Source organism: Juglans regia, chromosome 15 (assembly GCF_001411555.2).
Source record: "Juglans regia cultivar Chandler chromosome 15, Walnut 2.0, whole genome shotgun sequence".
NCBI classification, from domain to species: Eukaryota; Viridiplantae; Streptophyta; class Magnoliopsida; order Fagales; family Juglandaceae; genus Juglans; species Juglans regia.
In genome coordinates this window covers 13466051-13484347 of record NC_049915.1, presented here as the reverse complement: position 1 = coordinate 13484347, position 18297 = coordinate 13466051, and the positions used below count along the sequence as shown (strand labels likewise).

General features: G+C 36.4%; 1 protein-coding gene across 1 annotated transcript in view; it reads left to right on the top strand.

Moving 5' to 3' along the window:
• Nucleotides 1-18297, top strand: part of LOC109021499 (nuclear-pore anchor-like) — a 99562-nt gene that overhangs the window by 22354 nt on the left and 58911 nt on the right. Inside the window, exons 13-27 of the mRNA XM_019004138.2 lie at nucleotides 775-878; nucleotides 983-1051; nucleotides 7457-7594; nucleotides 7708-7812; nucleotides 7911-8024; nucleotides 9741-9819; nucleotides 10153-10196; nucleotides 10300-10373; nucleotides 12566-12668; nucleotides 13664-13798; nucleotides 13871-13969; nucleotides 14034-14075; nucleotides 14175-14228; nucleotides 14675-14854; nucleotides 15019-15066. Coding sequence (XP_018859683.2) covers nucleotides 775-878; nucleotides 983-1051; nucleotides 7457-7594; nucleotides 7708-7812; nucleotides 7911-8024; nucleotides 9741-9819; nucleotides 10153-10196; nucleotides 10300-10373; nucleotides 12566-12668; nucleotides 13664-13798; nucleotides 13871-13969; nucleotides 14034-14075; nucleotides 14175-14228; nucleotides 14675-14854; nucleotides 15019-15066 — 1388 coding nt within the window. The remainder of the gene's footprint in view (nucleotides 1-774; nucleotides 879-982; nucleotides 1052-7456; nucleotides 7595-7707; nucleotides 7813-7910; nucleotides 8025-9740; nucleotides 9820-10152; nucleotides 10197-10299; nucleotides 10374-12565; nucleotides 12669-13663; nucleotides 13799-13870; nucleotides 13970-14033; nucleotides 14076-14174; nucleotides 14229-14674; nucleotides 14855-15018; nucleotides 15067-18297) is intronic.

The window sequence follows — 18297 nt, the reverse complement described above, 5'->3', positions numbered from 1 at the left end:
GATTAGCTTTACTTCCTTTTATTTGTTGATTTTATCATTATTGTAAGAGCTCTAAATTTATTTTTTGATTCTTTGACACTTGTTATATCAGAATTTACAACTGGTGGAACTCTGGCTTTGGGAGTTTGTCTTCCTTAGCAATTCCATACTCTCTCTCTCCCCCCCATCTTTTATACATTTCAATATATAAATTAAATATTTCACACTTCACCTCACTTTAATTAAATATTTCATGTGTTGGGCCTACTTATTAAGAAAGAGTTTGCCCATATGTAAGGTGGGTGTTAAAATAAGTTAAATAATTATATTCACATTTTTCCATAAACTCAGTCTTTTGGGACAATTGGTGAATTTGGCCAAAATGTCTTGTGACTATGTTGCGACTGATTACAGTGATCACAAAAAAGCTTGTCCTTCTCATCTTCCATGGCATCTGTCATCTTTCGTTCATCACAGCTCCTTAAATTCCCTTTGTTAGTATGTTGTGAAATTCTTTTGCACTCAAACGCACTTGTACTCACTGAATAGAGGACCTCAAAATCTGGCTGGGTGTATCTCTTCCATAGCAATTCTATATTCTCTCTCTCCCTCATCTCTTGTTCTATTTCAACTGTAGATACTGTTTTTTCATATTTTTATTCAAGTTCATGAGCTAATATTTTTCATTCATCTGGATACACTGTTTTCACTTTAAAGCAAATTCTTGGTGACTTTAAATTTGTTGCTTGGCATGTTATATATGTTTCATTATTAACATAATTGATATTTATGCAGCGGAACATGAAAGAATGGCCGAGGCATACTCTGAAATCAACCAGAAGCTGCAGAACTTGCTGTCTGAACAGACTAACTTTGAGAAAACCATACAGAAATTGAAGGTCTGACATATTTATTTAAGTTATATGTCTGATGGCATTTCTCATAAGAATAAATATGTCTGATGGCATTTCTCGTTGGTTGTGTTGACACATATATCTTCCAGGCTGATTTAAGGAGACATGAGCGTGACTATACTCTCGCGCAAAAAGAGATTGTTGACCTCCAGAAACAGGTAGGTGACAAAAATTGTCAGTTCTGATAATCGATTAGTTGATGCACAAAGTTTTGTTCTTCTGTCTAGTTATTATATTGTTATTACTATTACTATGATGATGATGATCATCATCGTTATTCTTATTTGCGTTTCAGCACCAAAGCATAACAATAAAGGCCATGAACAAATTTTTAAACACTTATTATAAATGTTAGCATTTAGTTACAGAAAATATACAGCTGCATTGTTCTCAATCACTTCTTCCTATTCTTTTTATTCACTTTCTCTGTCATATGATTGTCTTTCTCTGCCTTATGATTATGCTTCCATCAAATGGTGGTGGTTTTGATATATATATATTTTTTTTCATGATAAGTAATAAGATTTCATTAAAAAATGCAGAAGGTGCAATCCTTGGTTTTTAGTTGTGGATCCATGCATGGCACAGAATTGTGTAGAGGCTAAGAAAAATCAACTCAAATAAATTTGTACATATAAATAAGCGTCTTGGCTAGTCTAATAATATTGTTGATAAGTTTTTATTTTCATCCTACAAAATGAAGAGCAAAACATTTGATAGTGAAAATGCATGCCGAGTTAATTTGGAAGAGCTGATACTTTCATTTTTATAAAACTTTGGATAAATATTCTTTAAAAAATACTCTCTGTGTACTTGGGATATGCCTATTTTTATTAATATAATCTTTTACTCATAAAAAAGACATTCTTTAAAAACTGAATAAAGTTTTAGTTGAAGCTATACTCTAAGAGTTATAAGCTACTCTCAGAAACATCATTTAGTCTTTGCACTTCATTACGAGTTAACCTTATTTGCAGAAAGTTCCAAGTTTTTAAACCATTGCAGCACTGCTCTAACTTCTTCTAGCAAATGTGACAACTCTACAGCCAATAACAACGTGAACCTTCCCACTACCAATAACTCGATCTACCAAATAATCAGAAAACATATATAAATTCTATTAATCTCCAAGCACTAAGCACCAAATAAAACAGTCATATCTTTAGAATATGTCCAGGAACCTTGCACTTCATTTGGTCTGGCTCCTCTGTGTTTTTTCTTTTCCTTTGCCTTCTCCTTATAAACAACCTTCAAAACCTACATGACCATCCTAGAATTTGGAAATTGTGTCCTGAACTATTACGTCTACATTTCACGACTGTTTTCATGACTTATCAAGCTTGCACATATAATAAAAATTAAAGATGGAAGTGTTACAACAAATGCTTGGTTGAGTACAACAATACACTGTAAAGAACATGGAAAACTGAATCAATCAATACAAAGATAAACCATGTATAAACTTATCAACCTGAAGAAGAACTAAAGCGAACATACCTTGCTCAACAAAATTGATTGTGCGAAAATCTTATTTGTCTTGATTGTTGAGAAGTTTTTTAATCAGCAACTGCACTTTTTGTGTCACATCAGCAACAGCAACTCCTATTATCACAGCCACATGCTCCTCACCAGACTACATGTTTACACAGCTTAGAAGAGATGATATTCACCATTATAAACATATGGAAATTCAGAAACTCATGAACCAAGGCTAGAAATGACAGCCTAAAACAGAGGTGTGTTTGCTAATGGTTAGCATTGGTCAGTTTAGACGATGAGGCATGTACTTAATACACCTAAATGAAGGTAGACATTGCCTTAAATGCTTTCTGTCATAGAGTAACCGCCAAGTAAAGTTCAAGCCCATTCACTATTTACTATTACCCCCCGCCGGGGGGAGGGGGGGCGCGGAGTTAAGGAGGAGTTGTGGTTTTGTGTGGAAACTAAAACAAAAGAAATTGAACGGGCTGGAAGTTGAAGGGGCTGGAGAGTGAAGGGGGAAATTGAAGTTGCAGGGGCTAGAGATTGAAGGTGGAATTGAAGGTGCTGAATGTAAATAAAAAGTAAAATTAATGTTGAGTTCAAGTCCAATCTAGAGAAGCGCAAGAGACAAGGAAATTAAGGCAGCAACGGTTCCTACCCAATTAAATCCCTGAAGACCTAGCGTCCCTACATGTAGGAGAAGGGCAAGAGACATAATTGAAGAAATAATAAAATTAAGAAAAACTAATAAAAAATAAAATCAATGCTGGTGTGGAAAAATAGAAAACAAAGGAGCATACACCTAGTTACTTAACAAGGAGCTAGAAAGTGGTACAAGAAAGTCATTGAAGCAAGCTCTATTAAATACGCAATAGGATGCCCAAAGAAATAAAGTATGGAAGAAGAAACTTCTTAGCTCATCCGGAGAATGCTCATTCTCTTCAAAGCTTCGACGATTCCTTTCAATCCATAAACACCACTTGATACATAGAGGAATCATCCTCTATACATCCTCAATAGGTGAATTGGCCCCACATCTTTGCCAACATGCAAACAAATTGACCACCCTTTTAGGCATTACCCAAGCTATGCTCGTTCTATTAAAGATCTCCACCCAGTTTTTCCATCGGGTGGCTAACTCGCATAGGCGGAATAATGCCATAGAGACATTGATAGTCGATGGAGTGGCTTCTTCCAACCAAACCAAGATAACAGATCACATTGTCAACTATTATAAGAGTTTGCTTTCAGAACAATTCTCTTGGAGACTGAGACTAGATGGGCTCCACTTTGATGCTCTTGACTTGCAAGGAGGAGGACAACTTGAGAGGCCTTTTGAATAAACAGAAATCATAAAATTGATAAGAAGCATGGCGGGTGTCAAAGCTTCAAGTCCAAATGAATTTTCTATGGCTTTGTTCCAAACTTGTTGTGAAGTGATCAAAGAAGATATAATGGGGGTCTTTAATGAATTCCATGAAAATGGTATCTTCAAAAAGAGTCTCAATCCAACATTTATTGCTCTCATTCCAAAAACACTTGGCACTGTAGAGGTAAAATATTATTGCCTTATTAGCTTGGTGAGCAGAATTTACAAGATCATTTCGAAAGTTTTGGCGAATAGATTGAACATGGTGGTTGAGAAGTTAATCTCAAAGCCTCAAAACGCCTTTGTCCGAGGTAGGCAAATTCTTGATTCGGTGCTTATCACCAACGAATGCTTGGATAGTATACTCAAGTCGGGAGTGTTGGGGCTCTTGTGAAAGCTTGATATGGAGAAGGCCTATGACCGAGTCAATTGGAGATTTTTGCTCTATTGCTCGAGAGATGTGGCTTTGGCTTGAAATGGTGTTCTTGGATCAAACAGTGTATCTCTACGGTTTGTTTTTCTATCTTGGTGAATGGCACACCAAAGGGCTATTTTAAAAGCACACGAGGCTCAAGACAAGGTGACCCTCTATCTCTGCTATTTTTTTTTTTTTTTTTTGTAATGGAGGCTTTTAGCAAGATGATTTCAGGGGTCGTGGCAGGTTCTTATCTGGATTCTTAGTGGGGGAGGCAAATACTAGCTCACTTCACATATCTCACCTATTATTTGCTGATGATATCCTAATCTTTTGTGGCACCAGTCATGATCAAATTTGAGCTTTGAGGGCACTTCTTTTATGCTTTGAAGTTGTTTCGGGTTTGTAGGTGAACTTGGTTAAATCATAAGTATAGTGGGGAATGTTCTGAATGTGGAGAGCATGACTCACATATTGGAAAGCAAGATATCCTATCTGCCGATGAAATATTTGGGTATTTCTTTGGGTGCCCCGTTCAAATCGAAATCTATTTGGGATGATGTACTGGAAAAAATGGAGCGGAAACTGGCTAGTTGGAAGAGGATGTACCTATCCAGATAGGGTCACTTTAATCAAAAGTACCCTATCTAACTTGCCAACCTACTTTCTATCACTATTTCTGCTTCCCACCAAGGTGGCTCATTGCACATGATTTCTTGTTTTCTTTTTTTTTTTTTTGGGGGGGGGGAGGGGGGGGGGATGGATGATCAATGAGTTTAAATTCCAATTGGTAAAATGGGAGGATATGGTGTGCCCCCCTATCCTGAAGGAGGATTGGGTATCTGGTACTTGCAATCTTTTAACATAGCTTTGCTTGGCAAATGACTATGGAGATACCACAATTAACATGGAGCATTATGGAGATCTGTCATAGGGTCGAAGTTTGGTGAACCATGGGGAAGATGGTGTTCGAATGAGGTAAGTGTGCGGGGACTATGGAAACACATAAGAAGAGGATGAGACACATTTTCAAGAAATGTCCGTTTTGAGGTGGGTGATGCATCCAAAATCAAATTTTGGCATGATGTATGGTGTGACGATAGGACACTCAAGGAAACTTAACCAGAATTTTATGGCATATCAAGAATGAAAGAAACCTCAATTGCGAACCTCTTAATCCTATCTAATGGTATTCCCCAATGGAACATTACATTCTTTAGAGATGCACAAGATTGGAAAATTGATACTTTCTCGGAGTTCTATGATCGAATGTACTCCACCCATATAACGAGGGGAGCTAAAGACAAGATCTTTTGGCGCCCCTCTAAGAAAGGGAAGTTCACAGTCCGCTCCTACTATTATGCCATAACCACGCATAATATAAATCCATTTTCATGGAAGAGTATTTGGAAGAGAAAAGCACCCTTGAAGGCAATTTGTTTTGTATGGACTGCCTCATTAGGGATCTTGACAATAGACAACCTACGGAAATGCCACATCATAGTCATGGATTGGTGCTGTATGTGCAAAAAGAGTGGAGAATCCGTAGATCATCTACTATTACATTGTGAGATTGCTATGACCATGTGAAATGACTTCTTTGCTCGAATGAGATTAGCTTGGGTGATGTCAAAAAGGGTAATTGACCTCCTAGCTTCTCGGGAAGGTATTCGGGGCAACCCTCAGATTGCAATAGTGTGGAAGATGGTCCCAATTTGTCTATGGTGGTGTATTTGAAGATTGAGAGTGGTCAATGGATGAGGTTAGAAGTTTATTTTTCAGTACTTTACTCCATTGGTCGATTGTAATTGATTTTAATGGCATGTCTTTTCATGACTTCCTTATATCACTAAACTAGCATACATAGGTGACGCTCTTGTATATGTCCTGTATACTCGGGCCTTTGTCTCTTTTATGCTCAATGAAATTTTGTTTATCGATCAAAAAGAAAAAAAAGATCTCCACCCATAACATTCTTGCCACCTCACAGTGAAGTAAAAGATGATTCACTGTCTCCCCACTCTTCTTACACGTATAACACCAATCCATCATAACGAGAGCCCTCTTTCTCAACTTATCCAACGTTAAAATTTTCCCAAGAGATGCTGTCCAGCCAAAGAAAGCAATCTTAGGCGGCACCGTACTTTTCCAAATATACTTCCAAGGGAACTAAGTATGATTTTGACTTGACAAAACCTTATACAAAGGTCGTGCAGAAAACTTCTCACTCCCTGTCTTCATCCAAAGCATTCTGTCCACCACATTATTGCCAAAATTCAAGGAATACAATAAACTATAAAAACCACAAATAACTCCAATTTCCCAATCATGAGCAGCTCTACTGAAATAAACGTTCGACTGAGACACCGAAGGCTCCTGATTGAGAGCCAACTGAAAGAGAGAGGGAACATGGTCTTAAGAGCTGAATCACCACACCAAAAGTCATGTGAAGAACTGATCCTACCAACCGCGAAACTACTAAAACGAGCAAAATCCTCCTATCCATTTCTAATATTCTTCGACAAACCAACACCATGTGCACTTCTCACTTCATTAGAACACCAATCCCCTCGCAAACGCCCATACTTCAACTCAATAATAATCTTCCATAAAGACTCCCCTTCCTAATGGTACCTCCATAACCATTTCCCATGGAGTGCCTTATTAAAAATTCTCATATTTCGAATTCCCAACCCTCCACTAGAAATCGGTTTGCATACCTTATTCCACTTGACTAAGTGGAACTTAGTATCCTCTCCAATTCCTCCCCACAAGAAAGCTTGGAAAATCTGCTCAATTCAATTAGCCACACTTGCTGGAAATGGAAAAAAGAGATGAAAAAATATGTGGGAAGATTAGAAAGTGGAGTCTTAATTGTCAACTTTTTCTATTTTTTTCCTGTTTGCTTTAAAAAAACTGAACGACTTATATCTTAATTGTTGGGTCTTGGCATTTGGGAAAAAATTTCCATATGTAAGGAATATACTCTTAAAAACTGTTTTTGTGTTGTGTTTTATCAAACATGCATCTAGGCATAATGGTGCCTTGATGTGTCTTGCATTAACAGCTCCCTTTTTATGGGTGCCTGTGATACTGTGCTGCAGTTGGATGAGCTGCAACTCTGTGCTCTACTGTTACTTCTAGTATCATTTACATTTTGCTGAAGTGTTACATTGTATCCAAAAAATTTACCATTGAAGTTGTGTTGACAGTGTTTTCCCAAATGTGTTCAGGGCAACCCTATAGTAGTGTTCAGTGCAAGCTTACCTTTCTAGCATTGTTTGTGAGAATTTTTAGGTGACAGTTCTTCTTAAGGAATGTCGAGATATACGACTTCGTTGTGGATCTACTGGGCTAGAAAGTTTTGATGATGGTAGCACTGTTACGGGGACAAATGCAGAGTCTGATACTGAAAAAGTGATTTCTGAACGACTGGTAGGTTTTTTGCAATGTTTCTTCCTCGACATAACTCCTTACATTTCTGCTTTTCCTCTGTAGAAGTAATTAACCGGTAGTTGATGCTACTTGTGGGTGAAACACTTAATCAGTTGACATTTAAGGACATAAATGGATTAGTGGAGCAAAATGTACAACTCAGGAGCCTTTTGCGCAGTCTTTCTGATCAAGTTGAAAGTACAGAGATGGAGTTCAAGGTTGTCCTGAAAAAACATTCTCTTTGTCACTTGTTTTTTGGCAAAATAGTACTTTTTCTAGTTGATAACATTGTTTCATTGACGCGTACTGATTACAGGAAAAGTTTGAAATGGAGCTTAAAAACCATACTGATGAATCTTCCTCTAAAGTTGCTGCTGTCTTACAAAGAGCAGAGGAGCAAGGGCGAATGATTGAATCTCTCCACACCTCTGTAAGCTTTAATTAATGCCTCCTTTGTTTTGCTGCTGGCCTAATTTTTATTATTGGGACAGATACACAAATCCCCCTCAAAGTTGCAAACTGTATACCAATTTGCAATTACCCACTCAAACTATCAATTTTGGCAATGCCCTGCATAAAAATGCTTGACATACAAACGTTGATAAAAAATAATATGCACGATGCATGTCCATTCCATGGAAGAGTATTTGGAAAACAAGGGCTCCCATAAAAGCAATCTTCTTTGTATGATGGCTTCCTTGAGGAAAATCCTTACATTAGACAAACTAAGGAAATGGCGAATAATTGTCATAGATTGGTGTTGCATATGCAAAAAGAGTAGGGAGTCCAAGTATATGTCCCATGTACTTGGGATTTTGCCTATTCTTATGATCGATAAAATTTTTTTTATGGATATAAAAAATAAAAAATGAAAAAAATAGAAAGTTTGAAAAAATTAAAAAAGTAGTTAATTTTAAAAAATAATTTTTAAAATAATTTATTGTTTAAAATATTATTTCGTTTGAATTTCAAGTGTATTTTGTCATTTCTTAGTCATTAGGTGTAATTTACCCCGTTTGGATTCAGAGTTGATCTCATTCATCTCATCATTATAACTTTCCCAAATTCCCACATAAAATATAATAAACAATTCAACATTTTCAAATCTCAAAACAATAATAATATTAAAAAATAATATTCTAACAATATTTTATTCAACTTTCATCTCGACTCATCTCATCCCAACTCACTATCCAAACCTCACGTAAGTCTTTTTTAAGGGGAAATAGAGGTACATTTCAACTTTTTGGTAGTTTGAGGGGATGATTGCCAAAACTGATAGTTGTTTGGGGGGGAGGTGATGATTGCAAATTGAGTGGTGGTTTGATGGGGCTTTGTGTATTTCTCCCCTTTGTTATTATTATAATTGGTCGAGTAAGTTACACCTTGTCCCTCCAAATGATCATTGCATTCTCAATGTTCCTCCTAACTTTGAAGTACTTGCAATTGATCACTTAAATTGAAATTTCAGTTCAATGTACCCCCATATCCAAATCAGATGTTAAATTGGACGAGAAATGCGCCACGAGCTTCCCATGCTTCTTGGGTCAATATAATGACTTAACATCCCTAAATGGTCCCTTTATCATTATTTTTAAAGCGACTCCAATATGAAATGGAATTTTTTCAAATCAACCATTCTGGCCTCAGTCATTGTCTTCATCTTCATACCTAGCTGTCCTTTAAAGAAAGCTAACCTCTTCCAAAGACTCAAGGCAAGAAATAACATTTGCACTGCTTCATGTAATCATTCCCATCCACCAATATGAAAAGAAAAAAGTTGGAGGATACAAAGAAGCAGGCACTGAATTCTCAAATAATACATATAATGTTGGAGTAGCACATCCAGTGTTCGATATAAGGCCCACTAGAGACACCCTTATATGGAATTACCTGATAAATTGTTATAAAATTGGGCATCAACTTGAGGGGGCTGATTGAAACTGTAATTAACAATTTGAAGTTAGGCAAGAACAGGGTAGTTTGAAGGGGTAAGGTGTAATTTACCCTAATTGGATTATTGTTGATATTTACCATATTTTTTTGATAAATAATATATGTACTTTATTATTATTACCTCGGGGTGATATACTGTTGATAATATAAATGTTGACTTAAGATCTTTTTCTTGCTATTTTCTTCACAGGTTGCTATGTACAAAAGGTTATATGAAGAGGAACGTAAACTTGATTCATGTCTGCCCCATTTTTCAGAAGCTGCTCCAGGTGCATGCATTGATTCTCTCTCTCTCTCTCTCTGTGTGTGCAAATTTAGACTTTTGTCTTATTAATTCACCGAAGACGTTCCATTTAATCTCCGTAGTGCATTTTGCTGGTGTTGAGATTTTGGCTTCCCTTTGTGGGCCTTTTCTGTTTCAAATCTGAGCTTGTCTTCAAATTGGAAGCTGCTGTCTGCCATATATAGGAAGGTCCTGTAGAAATTGTGTGCATTCTTAGTTGACATGATTTTTATTGCATGTTCTTAGCGTACTGTGCACCTATTGTGTTTCCATATTTTGTTTTCTGTCTGGCTCTATAAATAGAAATTGCTTGTCACAGATGATGGCAGGACCAATCTCAAGCTTCTTCTTGAAAGATCTCAGGTGTGGTTACAGAGAATGTTATCTAAAAAATGAACTTTTGTTATGTCATTGTTTCTTTGTACTCTCTCACATTATATATATATATATATATTTATATATATAGGAAGCTTCAACAAAGGCCCAGGAACATGCTGTGGAGCGAGGGAGATGCCTTGAAGAAGAACTGGTGAAGTCTAGGTAAATTTTTTAATTTCTAAATCTTAGTTTATACATTGGTGTGCTAGCTTTACCTATCAAAAAAAAGTTTATACATTGTGTGCTAGCTTTGATTTTTATTGCTTGCATGAGACTTTAAATTATTTTGGTTTTTGGATATATAGGGAGGTATCTAACGCAATTCTGTCTTGGATGCATGGTCAATAGTTTTTTAAGTTTTTACAGCTTAATTGTATGCTAGGATTCTCATGTTAATATATAGATTTACTTAACTCAATTGACATTAAATGCTTTTGCGTTGTAAATGAAGTTACATCAGTGATCCATTAAAGTTATATATTGTTGCTACAGCACTTATCTACTTTTATGAGCAGCTATGTAAGTTTTATCTAGAATATTTGCAACACTTATGCCCTTCCTAATTTCCATTCATTGGGTTTATTTTTCTGAGTCTTATTCCTTTCTTCATTGCCCAGTAGCAATTTAATTTGCTCAGAACAGATATCGTTCTTATCAAAAAAATAAAATTGCTCATAACAAATAAATCTAGAGTTAATGGAATAATTTAACATTCTTTGCTCGGTTATATATGTTTATGTGCTATTTTCATATTCCTTCTGTATGTATTAGCTCCTAGTGTGAGAGCACTCACGAAAAATATTAGATGGCTAATTTTTTATTTACTTTCTCATGTATCATGTCATTTAGTTAAGAAAAATTCTATTATCATCCTCTTAATCATCATCCTTTCATCAATGCTCTTTATAATTAAACAACAAATAGTATTCCAATCATTTGATGCCACATCAAAGGTTGATGGATAATAGGATGATATATAACATTACTCTTTTTATAATTAAAAACCAGTTTGCCCAAGTTCTGGGCCAAACTGATCTGGAATAGACATTTTTGACTATGTTTACTAGGAATTGATTTGGGTAGCGATTTGGACTACCCAAACGCCAGCACATATCCATCTAATTTGGGAACCAGTCAACTTAAATTATGGGTATCAACAATTCCCATTGTTTGTGTTATTAAGGTACATGGGACAAACATCGCTGCTGAGGAGAGCTGAGATCCCCGACTCCCACAAGCTTACCGTTGTGTCTCCCTGTCTTTCTAACTCTACCACTTCCATTACCATTCCATCACTAGCTCCTACTAACTTTGTTCATGGCCTCAAGCTTTGACTGTGTGTGGCAACAGAGCTGATGACTGTCTGAGCTAAGGTGCCCAAAGCAGCAGCGTCTACACAGAGAGAGAGAGAGAGAGAGAGAGTGGGAGAATGACTGGGTCTTGAACGTGATGAGTTTGGGAGAAGAGGGAAGGTGATGAGTTTAGAGATATCAGGAGTTTTCCAGAATCTCTTTATTCCTAAATTAATGTAGTCAACTAATAATAAAATCCTAATTGATGCAGTGGTATCCCTAAAAATCAGGGATCGGGAATTTCCAGTCTTAGTTGTGGAGCAACATGAGAAAGGGGGTTGTGTAGGTCATGCTTCATATAAATACTTGAAAATTTTAAGTTCAGTGAATTCTACGTGATGTTTTATAATACATATTTTATTTACTAATGTCTCAAAGTAGATGACGTGTTTTCTTTATTTTTTTAATAGTTAAAAAATCGATGAAAGTTGTGGAGTAAAAGGATTTATCCATTTTCCAAATTACTCCTAATTTAACCTGATTTTCTTTCAAATTCAAATTCTCATATCTTAATTTCAATCCATCTTTCTTGGCCTATATAAGGGCGTTTTAGGAAGTGTTTCATTGAAATGAAAGATGTATTGTGGGAGGGAGTAAGAACTTTTTATTTTATTTTGTTAGAGTTTTTTTATTATGCTATTGCATGGTTTGAACATGGGGGAGACTTTTGATGCTGGATTCTCTCCCTTGACCAGTCACTGTTTCTATTTCGGGGATGATGTTAAAAATATATCAACGGCTTAATCCTAGTTAAAGGGGGGTCGATTTTCATTTATGGTCTAAGCCAGGGTATCTAGAATTGGGATTGTTGTGGCATGTGGAAGGAAGGCGTAAACATAGAATGCTACCTACCTACCTTGCGTTAGTTATGTCTGTGAATTGATATTCAATGTGTAATCTTATATCATGTAACTTTAGTGGAACCATCTTGATTGTAATTGTTTGCAGAATTCTCTCCCCACATCTTGATCAAATTCTAAATATTTGTTGTCCTATTGGTAGGACTGAGATTATATCATTATGCACAGAGCGTGACAAGTTCACTCTGGAAGCAAATTTTGCAAGAGAAAGACTTGATAGCTTCACGAAGGAATTTGAGCAGCAGGTGATCATATTGTTTGAACATTCTCTCTGTCTCCCTCCTGCCCATTCACCTTGATCCCCATTCCCCATGGTTATGTCTCATTCATTCTCAGTGTTTGTAAAACTGCATTAAGAAAAGCACAAACCAAGGCTGAAGCACTTCACTTACCCAAAGCAAAGTGCATAAAAAAAAAACCCCTTTTTGGTTCTTTTTGTGTGAGCTTAGAGTGCGGAAAAGCATGCTTTTGTAATTTATTTTTTGAAAAAAAAAATATAAACATTCAATTAAAGACCTAGAAAATGATGTAAACAAATGTTTGTAAACATTTAGTTGACATTGAAGATCATTTATGAACCGTGGCGCCACATGTTTCCATATGTGATGTATATGCTTTGTACACGATTTAATAGTCCAAGTTGGCCTTTTAGATGTATTGATATTTGATTGCTTATGTTAGCATGGAAGTCAATACTTACAATTCGTGAGCTTGTTTGATCATGGCCTTCTCCGTTATATTTGATTCAACCATGTGATTTAATTTGATTATGGCTACCAAATATCATAGATGGGGTGTATTTAGTAAAGCAGAGGAGAATTATATAAAATGCGATGTTTAAATTTTAAGTAATTAAATGATTATTTGCTTTTCATGTTGTTTAATACTTTAAGAAATTTCCTTTTAAACATTTTTTTATTGTATTATAGGGAGTCTTTTTATTATTACATCAACTTTTAGAAATGTGCGCATTACTTCAATTAGGCACGTGCTTCGGCGCTTGTGCTTTGCATTTTGATCCTAGGCTCTAGATGGTGTTTGCGCTTGAGTGCGCCTAGCACTTTCACCAACACTGTTTGATATATTTTACCATTCTCTCTCTCTCTCTCTTCCTCTTCCTCTCTCTCCATTTGCCCAGGCCCCCATTTCCCATAGATTATGTTCCATTTCTTATGTTCTAGACATGGTGCAACGTGTCATGACTGATGTGTGGAGTTTTATGCAATGCATAACATACCAGAGAATTGAAAGCAATGGCATTTTAGCCAGAAATGTGGAGTTCTCGCAATTAATAATTGACTATCAACGAAAGCTGCGTGAAAGTTCTGAATCTTTGCATGCTGCTGAGGACCTTTCTCGGAAGCTTACTATGGAGGTGTTTATTTCATCAGCTCTTCTGTTGAGATTCTCCTATGATTATACTCCCTAATATCTTGTTACCAAATAGGTATCTGTTTTTAAGCATGAAAAAGATATGTTAGTCAGTGCGGAGAAGAGAGCTTGTAATGAAGTTCGTGGTTTGTCAGAGAGGGTCTACCATCTGCAGGTTGGGTTACTGGGACTTTTACTTTACATCAGCTGTGGTATTGTTCTCATATAATTTTATGCAGGCTAGTTTGGACACTATACAGGGTGCCGAGGAAGTTCACGAGGTAGCTCATCTTGTTTAACTTGGTTTTTTTTTTTTTTTCATAATTGATGTGTCAGATGCTTCATTTGGTTATATGATTTTTATTTCTTGGGAACTGCAGGAGGCAAGAACTTCTGAGAGGAGAAAACAAGAGGAGCACATAAAGCAAGTTGAGGTTTGTTCCCATAAGTTCTTGAAATCGACTAGGTTTGGCAAGTGGGATGAGACACAAAATTCTCATCTCATCTCTACAATTTTTTCAAATTCCCACACTAAATATAATAAACAATTCAACTTTTTCAAATCCCAAAACAATAATAATATTAAAAAATAATATTTTAAACTTTCATCTAAAACAAAAAATTCTCATCTCACCATCCAAACCTACTTTCTTGCTCAGCTGCTCTTTTTATATAGATGTGACCTTTGCATTTCCAATTATATATATTGCATGGTTGTTACTAGGAGTGATCATTATCTTCTTGTTCTTCTTTTTGCGCATGTCAACTCTTTTGTGTTCATTGTTGTCTCTTAATAATGAAGAATTTGTCGGTATTCAAAGTTCTTTACTATGAAGAATCAAATTTAACTGCTTCATGATCTCAAATGATGTTCTCTTAGAGAGAATGGGCCGAGGCTGAGAAACAGTTGCAAGAAGAGCGGGACAATGTTCAGAACCTCAGAGTAGACCGTGAGCAGACTATAAAAGATGCCATGAGACAAGTTGAAGAAATGGGAAAAGAGTTAACTCTTGCTTTGCGTGCTGTTGCAGCTGCTGAATCGAGAGCTGTGGTTGCTGAGGTAATTTATTTCTCTTTATTTTTTGTATATTGAAACCTCACTGAATTATAACAGCGTGTTATTGCTATTGTTTCTATTAGTATTACTAATTGAAATATTTAGTTGGCTTGTGCTTTCATCCCATATCATTTACTAGCATTGACTCCTTTGGTTTGATCACTCAGGTGAAACTGTCTGATCTAGAGAGAAAAATCAAATCCTCAGATGCCAAGGTAGAAGTTTGCACCTTTTTGCGTGGTCTGTGCTTGTTATTTGAAGTATTACTTTATCATCAAAAGTCTTGCTCTTTCTTTCCCTTGCGCTTTGTATTGTTTTTCTTGTTTTGAGTGTACTCTGGCTTCCAGTGTAGATTTCCATGATATATATATATATATTTTTTCTGTATTTTCATGATATACTATATCACAGAGAAGCTGTGATGGTACATTTATTAAGTATGATATATGTTATTATATTAAAAAGGGTGTTACCCTTGTACACAAGAAATATACCTAACAAAAGGAAATGAATACGATAAATCCTGAAAAAACAATAGTATAGAAAGCAACGGTATTGTGTAAGACAATCCAATGTCCAAGTGTTGGGAACAAATGACTTGAGGTCCAACAATGACTTCTCACAATCCTCAAATCTATGCTCATTTCTCTCACTCCCCATATGCACCACACCAAATAGACGTGAAAAGTGTCGCGTTTATCATTTTTCGAGTAATGATACCCACACAACACTTCACAACACATTTCACAACTATGTTTTAAAATGAGGATATTTTTGTAAAGTGATGTTACTTTTATAAGGTATTTTACAAAAATACCTTCATTTTCAAGCATAGTTGTGTAAAGTGTTGTGAAAAGTGTTCTATGTTTATCATTTTTCATAATTGCATTTTATGATCACCGCACTGCCGTTTTCAACATGTTAGGAGATCATAACTTGAAATGACATGAACCAATCTATCCCATACATGTTAGAGATAATTTTCCATAAAATACTAGCTACATCGCAATGGAGTGGAAGATAATCTACTGTTTCCCAACTTTTCTTATACCTACAACACCAATCAACCACTACAACTTGCCACTTGCATTGTCCAAGATACAAATGCTCTCTAAAGCCGCTGTCCATAACAAGAAATTCACTTTAGCGTACCCTTGTTCTGCCATCATGAATACATAACCTGTTTAAAAAGACTTTACTTTGGACACTGCTTTCATATATGGACAATGCAATTTATCTCATATAAACCATAGGTTATGTATATAACTGTTCTAGAATATAAACCAATAAGAAAGGAGTGTATAATAGTTTGTCTTCACTAACACCCCAAACCAATTTGTCTTCACTACTTCATCCCATTGTACTAGAATATAACTGTTTAAATAACGGCGTGAAGATATCCATTTAGCCTCTCTGACAATATTAATGCCCACTTAAGAATCGCGTGCCCACTTAAGAATCACGTGGGAGTTGACAATGATTCCCCATATAAGCATCCTTGAGATGTGCACTACTGAATAACAATGGGAAAGCATCTTTTCTAGTGTTGATCTGCATTCCATACATCATGCTAGGAATGGATTTTTGACATCACCCACCATGAATCTTTTCAAGCAGGAGAATCCCCCTAATGTGTGGGAAAAATTGAATCAATTGTATTGATGTGATTGTAGCCTTTACACGGCTATATATACAATTACATAGCTGATTTACACAGCTAATTACAGGGAGATAAAATAGGAAACTTTCCTTCCTAAAACAAATTTCTATATCAGTGGGATTCCTTTGTCAAAATACTTAGAAAATCCAAGAGAAACCAAGAACTTTGTTTCTGGAAAACTTAACCCTGTGAGCTTTTGGCCACTTTCATTATAGCGTAAATTCCATCTATACACGAAAGTATATGCTATACACGGAGTGTAACTGATTCCTAATATTCAACATCTATACATGGTAAAATAATTTGTACATCTAATATTAATAGTCCTAAATTGTATAAATTCCTAAAATTGTATATGGTAACATACCCTCTCAAATTGATGCTGGTAAGTCAATCAGCAACAATTTGCCAACAAGAAATTGATGCCGCTGTCGAGTCATAGCTTTGGTGAAGACATTAGCCACTTGGAGATCAGAAGAGATGTGAGGAAGAGATATCACCTGACTTTCCAAGGTGTCTGGATTAGAATGACAATCAACCTCAATGTGCTTGGTGCGTTCATGCAAGACGAGATTGGTGGCAATCTGAATAGCACTAGTGTTATCAGCATGAAGAGGGGTAGAAGTAGTCTGAGGAAACCCAAGCTCTTCAAGAAGACCGCGTAGCCATACAATTTCAGAACAAGCAGTAGACATGGCACGATACTCAGCCTCAGTAGAGGATTTAGAAACACGATATTGTTTCTTACATCTTCAAGAAATTAAGGCATCACCTAAAAACATATACTAACCCGTAGTAGAACGGCGCGTATTTGGACACCCAGCCCAATTAGCATCACTATAGGTAACAAGTTGAAGAGATGAGCCTGTAAGAAAGAATAACCCACGAGTAGGCGAACTTTGAAGATAGCGGATGATGTGTCGAGCTGCAACAAAATGGAGATGCCGAGGAGAAGACAAACTGACTGACCTGATGAACGGCATAGGAGATATCAAGGCAAGTAGTGGTCAAGTAGATAAGACTCCCAACCAGGTGCCGATAGAGAGCAGGATCATCCAAAAGGTCCCCTTCATCTTTCCTGTATTTGACATTTACCTCCATAGGAGTATCAACAGAAGAAGTGTCCTCCAATCCAGCCAAAGTAATAAGATCTTGAATATACTTATGCTGGTTCAAGAAAATACCATTGGACCGATGATGGACTTTCAGTCCTAAGAAGTATGTGAGCTGGTTAAGACCTTTCATATGGAAAGTTATATGCAACAACTGTTGAAACTTAGTAATCAAATTACAGTCAGTGCCAGTAATAATTATATCATCCACATAAACCAAGAGAAAGACTATACCCGATGCAGACTTGTGGAAGAAGAGAGAAAAATCATACCGACTCTGTGTAAAACTGAAAGTAAGAAGTGTACTACGAAACTTTTCAAACCAAGCCCGATGAGCTTGCTTGAGCCCATATAAAGAGCGCCTTAGCTTACAGACATCATGAGGAGAAGTAGTTATATCGGAAGAAAGCTTCATGTAGATCTCTTCTTGAAGATCACCATGAAGAAATGCATTCTTCACATCCATCTGATGTAGATGCCACGATTTTAAATCGGCAATAGCTAAGATGGTTCGAACTGTGGTCATTTTGGCAATAAGAGCAAATGTCTCCTCATAATCAACTCCATATTCTTGTTTGTTACCCAGAGCTACTAAGCGAGCTTTGTACCGGTCCTTAGAGCCATCAGAACGAAGCTTTACAAAGAAAACTCATTTACTCCCAATAGGCTTGACT